The sequence below is a fragment of the Cibotium barometz genome, chromosome 54 (assembly GCF_041138505.1).
Source record: "Cibotium barometz isolate CiBa-2024 chromosome 54, ASM4113850v1, whole genome shotgun sequence".
NCBI lineage: Eukaryota > Viridiplantae > Streptophyta > Polypodiopsida > Cyatheales > Cibotiaceae > Cibotium > Cibotium barometz.
The window spans coordinates 11,179,570-11,185,974 of record NC_141099.1 but is presented as its reverse complement, the minus strand read 5'-3'; the positions used below and the strand labels follow the sequence as shown (position 1 = coordinate 11,185,974).

Genomic DNA, 6,405 nt, shown 5'->3' with positions numbered 1-6,405 from the left:
AGCACACCTCCTAAGCCAAGGAAGAAGAACTACGAGGAAGACTATATTCACTATCCTCAACTCTAAAAGAATCAAAACAAAGAGTGCTCCAACTCCAACAAGAAATAGAACAAAGTAATATAGCAAATACAAAAAAAATACGAGCACTCAATGAGATCGTCACTCAACCCACCAATAAATTAGAAATGCAAAAGATGATGGATACACACAAAGAAACGATGATGCAAATAACACAACAACTCCAAGAAAGTCAAGCCTTGGCCACAGAAAGACTTCACAAGATTACAGAGGCTCAAGGAATGGAGGCTGCAACCAAACAAGCACATGAGGTAGAACAAGGAAATTTGAAGAACTGGATGCCGCAAGGATGGTACGAGAAACAACTATTTTCGATCTTCTCACCACCAAGGAATCACGTATACAGGAGTTGGAGCGCCAGCTGGCCATCCAAGAACGCAGTGCGACTACTCCTTGAGCAAGCCTTGGAGATAGGTTTGTTTTGCCAGTAACTCCTTGGACCCCTCCTCAAACTCTGAATCTCTTTTTGTCTACACAATAACCCTCTCTTTACTCCAATATGATATCAATCTGTCTGATGGCCTGAGCCTAGGAGAACTAACACTTATTAAACAAAATACAAAGCGTGATGTTGACCCTATTGTCATCATGGGAATTTTTTGGGGGACTTAGTACTAACTGATGCTAAAGATATTTTCTTCTATCCATTGCACCCCATTGTGCTTAACCTTTGTAGTTGGTGTTGGGTGCTACAAAACTCAGACGTCCTGGACAATAGTGTCGATAAATTAGACCTGTTTGTTCCAGATGATATTCCTAAAACACCGGCCAAGTACAAGGTTGTAGCTCGTAGTTACCAATGGGTCATAAGCCATGGGTGGTTAGAGGTATATAATACTCACAAACATTTAAATCTGTGTGAGTCTACATTATATCATCCTTTTGGTATTCTTAAACTATATCAGAATATCCACAAACATCTAGAAGCCATGTTAACCACCGTAATTTATAATTTTGATAAAACACATATTGAGTATCCTGACATATCTCCGGAGGATATCACTGAGCTGCAAGAATTTATGAAGCTCCACAAACCCAGCCACCCACCCCCTAGTTCAGGAGAGGGTCAAGAAGAAGGATCAAGTTCATCACCTAATCCTACTTATCCTGTATATTCAAATGTTTCAAGTAAATTACTTAATCCATATCCAAGTGCTCCACCTACTACCAAATCTCAGGCCGACTATATATTTTCTAGACTTATTTCTCAACCCTTAGAATTTCCCACTAACACTCTCGCCCCTGAGGAGTTACCGGCACTAGACCCGTCTCCACCACCGCTAACTCAAGAGGTTAGTCACACTCTACCACAAGATACACTTGAGACATTTACTAATGATTCTATTCTTGAGTCTTTGTCTACTGCAGAGTATGAAGGTTTAATAACAGCCAGGAATCCTGTATTTAAGCTAAAGCTAATGTTCAAGGTGATAACGCAAATAACACCCTCTGAACCTACTCGGCGGATTCTACCCGAAGCTTATTCGGATGATACACCAACGAAGCAGTGGTATGTATCGTACCCTCTTTGAGCACCAAGACCAGAATTAGAAGTGCTATTGCCTTTGACTGGAGAGGGCACGTTATGGTCTAATGTGGCATGACATACAAAGCTCGCAAACCCACACTTAGCAAATCTACTGGAAATCAGAATTGTTACATTTATGATCAGTTACCGCTTCCATAGGTGGAGAAAGGCTAATCCAGTCCACACAAGAGGGGGTTATATAGCCATTATCATAGATGATGCCAACCCCAAAATAGAAGATTTCGGTATACAGCCGGATTGGAGGAAAGAGTACCTTACCATTCCAGAATATAGCCATCAATATATGTGTGCACCACCAACATAGAGAGTGGACCCCTTGTACATGCCACTAAAAAGAATGTGGACACTATTGGAGTTTCAAGAGGCAAAGCAAAGAGATTCACATGTCTGCTCTACAACTTCCCTATATTTTGAGAATTTGAATTATGAACGGTATTGATGGCATTAGTTCTCAAATACTCAAAACATCAACAATCCTGCCAATTCACAACTGGACGTGGGACTGATTTAATAAGGCTATAAGCTTAATGAAGCAATTTAATTGCTAGTTTTTGTGGATTAAAAGTGGTAATTAATATTTTTTAAGCTTAGCCTCAAAACATTTTCCACTTTTGATTCATTTTCTATAACTTTGGCAAGACTCGTGCTCATTAGACTACCAAAAGATTAGTTTCAGGCTAGGTGTAAACAACTTTTAGGTTATGGACATCCATATATTGCAAAACTTGTCTCCATTGCATACTTTAACATATCTCCTAAATGTACCTAAACCCTTTCAGAATTGATTAAGGTTTTGTATGCTTGAATTTTGGATATTAAACAACAAATGTATAATCCCATGCATGTTTTTGGCATCTTGAAGACACTTATTTCTCTAGGCATGGACCAACATATTAGCTTTGGTGTAAAACTTTTTTGCATTTCCATAACCCAAACTTCCTTATGCTTGAATATTCACAACACTTGATTAGATTTGAGCAATAGTTGATATAAAGTGAGTTTATGATGCCCTTTTGATAGTGCTTGATTCTAAGTTGATTAAGGCCTTAAATTGGTGTTTTGAGTAGTAAATAACATATAGTGCAAACACCATATTAGATAATTTGGGAAAAATCCCATTCCCATTTGAAAAATGGGAGCATGGTGAACTTGTCCAAAAGTTTGTCAAAACCCCCTCATGTGACATATCATCGGAAAGATCTAAATCTATGATCTCCGACAAATTTAGAGTTAGTATGTTTAAGATATGTCCAAAACTATATGGAGTAATGGATTCCCAAAATGTGAGATTTTTTCCAAATTACCTAATATTGACTTTGCATCCTTTGCTAGCTATTTGGAGTGATCCACACACATAGAAAAAGTATTTGAAATGAGTGAAGATTTGGTGTGTGCCATGTTTACCCATTACTCTACACACCCGTGAAGCTCTATAGGTATTTGGCATTATCTGCCCCCCTTGAAAGTACCAAGCATGGACATGTCAATTTGGCTATCTCGGCACACCCTTTCACTGTTGGGCTCATAAATTTTGATCCACAGTCCAAAATCATCTATAGAAAACAAGAATTCTATCTGAGCAAACAATTTGCAAAATTAGGCACGCTATAAAAGGTTATGTCTATTGAGGGGAATTTATCTTCGTATTTTATTTAAATGTTTTTAGTGTACAACCTTTGTTTGTGGGTTACTTGTGCAAGCATAAAGTGATAGTTGCCAATGTTTGAAGTATATAATATTGACAACATCCATACGTAACCGTTGCATGAGCTCATATTTTGATATGCTTGAAGTTGATAACATCCTTTCATAGCCTTGGAAGAAGATCTATTCATTTGGCCACTCAAACTACTAGGCATGTATAAGCACACACTATGTAGAAACTTGTTAGTAAACAATTATCATATACTGTGGTAGTTAGCATACAATATATGCTAGTTAGCATATATTGTATGCTAGTAAGCACACGCTATATAGTAGCTAGTGAGTATACAGTTAGCATATACTGTGCTAGTTAGCATACCCTATATAGTGTATGCTAGTTAGCATACACTATATGCTAGTTGGCATATACTGTATGCTAGTTAGCATACGCTATATGCTAGTAAGCACACAATATAAATTAGGTAGTTAGTATACAGTTAACATGTACTATGCGAGTTAGCATACAATATATCCTATACTATATACTAGTTAGCATACTATATATGCTAGTTAGCATACACTGTATGCTAGTTAGCATACACTTTATGCTAGCTAGCACACACTTTGTAGAAGCTTGTTAGTCAGCATATACTGTATATGCTAGTCAGCATATACTGTTTGCTAGTTAGCATATAGTATATGCTAACTAGCATATACTGTATATGCTAGTCAGCATATACTATTTGCTAGTTAGCATATAGTATATGCTAACTAGCATATACTGTATGCTAGTTAGCATACGCTTTATGCTAGTTAGCACACACTATGTAGAAGCTTGTTAGTAAACAATTATCATATACTGCGATAGTTAGCATACACTATATGCTAGTTAGCATATACTGTATGCTAGTAAGCACACACTATATAGTAGCTAGTGTGCATAGAGTTAGCATATACTGTGCTAGTTAGCATACACTATATGCTAGTTAGCATACACTATATGCTAGTTGGCATATATTGTATGCTAGTTAGCATACACTATATGCTAGTAAGCACACAATATAAATCAGGTAGTTAGTATACAGTTAACATATACTATGCGAGTTAGCATACAGTATATGCTAGTTAGCCTATACTATATACTAGTTAGCATACTTTATATGCTAGTTAGGATACACTGTATGCTAGTTAGCATACGCTTTATGCTAGATAGCACACACTTTGTAGAAGCTTGTTAGTACACAATTAGCATATACTGTGGTAGTAGTAAGCATACACAAGATACGAAATAGAATAAAAGACCATGACGCTCATGTCAAAAACCGAATGGCATGCTGTTATAGATTGCTTCATAATCTTCGGGGGTGATTGTGTACATTTGCCTTCTCTTTTGCATGTGTTTCATGGGTATCTTGATACAACGTACAAGATTTGAAAGTATGTGAACAACAGGTTGATTGTAGTCTAGTTTGAAGGTGTATGCATCCACTTGCTTGTAATACAGTCCTTGCACGACATAAGAGCCTTTGTCAATTACATTGTTCCACTCATCAATGTAACCCTGTTTTGCCTTTTCTTTTACTGCAATGCACTTTACCAAGTAAAAGTCTACATTCTCATCATTGGTTGTAACATCCGGATTCAATGCAAAAGTGTCACCAACACACAAAGCACTACTTAATGCATCATGGTGGCCTTCATACATGAATTTTTCATATCCAATGATCTGTCCTTCAAGGGCATCATCAGTCGGAGTGTCTTCTTCATCCTCAACTTCATCAGACAATGGCATCAAAATGTGATAATCCCAAGGCTGCACATGAGATTTGTTAGTGCAGCGATTCCAACTATGGTTCATGCATGTATCACAAAAGCATGCCAATGGTCTTGTGGCAATGGCAGTTGCATCCTGCCGGTTGTGACCGCGAAAAGCATGCAAGGTGCGAGACTTCTCAACCGTGGCACAATTCCATTTAACCTCCCTGTTTACATCACCTACTTTGATCTCCCAAAACACACGGGCACATTCCCTTTCTTTTAGAGGATATGATGCAGCTGCTCCCTTTGGTAGGTTGGCTTGGCAATAGGCAACCACATCTGCAGCACACTTTAAAGTGGCCCCATTAGGCTTCAGCTGTTCATGTGTCAACGATCTTTTAACAACTGCACCTGCACCGTCATGCTCTCCCTTGCCATGTCCTGATCCAAAGAAGAACCAGCTCATCTCTATTTCTGTCAGTTCAGCATACCTTGCAACAAAATAGAAAGGCCTAGCAACCTTAAACTGTGAGGCAGCACCATCTGACCAGACCCAGTGACATTTTTGGAGTGACACCTTCTCTCTGTAACCAGCCACAATGCAGCATAAAACAATGTTGGACAAACAATGTGTCATGCACTTTGTCATCTGATATGAAGAAGTGGATTTTCTTGACTACTTCCCCTTCCCTGTGGTAGTATGTTATGTGCACAAAAATAGTTACTTGACTTGAGTGCCAATGCATGGATTGAATCTCATTTTGCTCCTTGAATGCATAGTTTTATGCAAAGTCTACAACCGACACAACCACATCGTCAGGAAATCTAAGAATACAATCCTTGAACTGTTGTGCTTGCCATCGAGCGATATAGTTATGTTTGATAAAAACCTTCAGCTTGGTCTGTAAGAGTTGAAGAAACTCCCAGCACTGCATTTCTTTAGTCACAAGATCTTTTCTCTTTTTTTTGTCTCCGTGCTTATCTGTTGCCTTCACATATGCAAACAATTTTACAAAGATATTCTTACCTGGGCTTTGTGTCTCTAAGCAGCATGTTTCTAGCTTTTTCACACCACATTTCTTACATTCTCCCATCAAACACTCACTATTGTGGTAACCAGCATCTATCTGCTTCGGGCAGAGAACTGACTCCCATAGATGAGTGACACCTTTGAAAGTTTGACATAAAGCCATGCAACCCCTGCTAGTTTCATCACCTCTGATGCAAACGCTGCATGTACATCTGCATTGGGCTCCATGCAGCCCGAATGACTGAGACCGCATATGGTTAAGTGTGTCCTTTAAAAAGGACATCTGCACATGATATTCGCAGCAGCATGTGTAAACACTATATTCGTGAGTTTGGGAATTTCCCAA

General features: G+C 38.5%; 1 protein-coding gene across 1 annotated transcript; it reads right to left on the bottom strand.

Moving 5' to 3' along the window:
* Positions 1-4,582: 4,582 nt before the first annotated feature.
* LOC147607852 (uncharacterized) lies at positions 4,583-5,129 on the bottom strand. Its single transcript, XM_086790169.1, has one exon. The coding sequence runs from the start codon at positions 5,127-5,129 to the stop codon at positions 4,587-4,589; it is 543 nt and encodes a 180-aa protein (XP_086646295.1). The 3' UTR covers positions 4,583-4,586.
* Between the last annotated feature and the right edge of the window lie 1,276 nt (positions 5,130-6,405).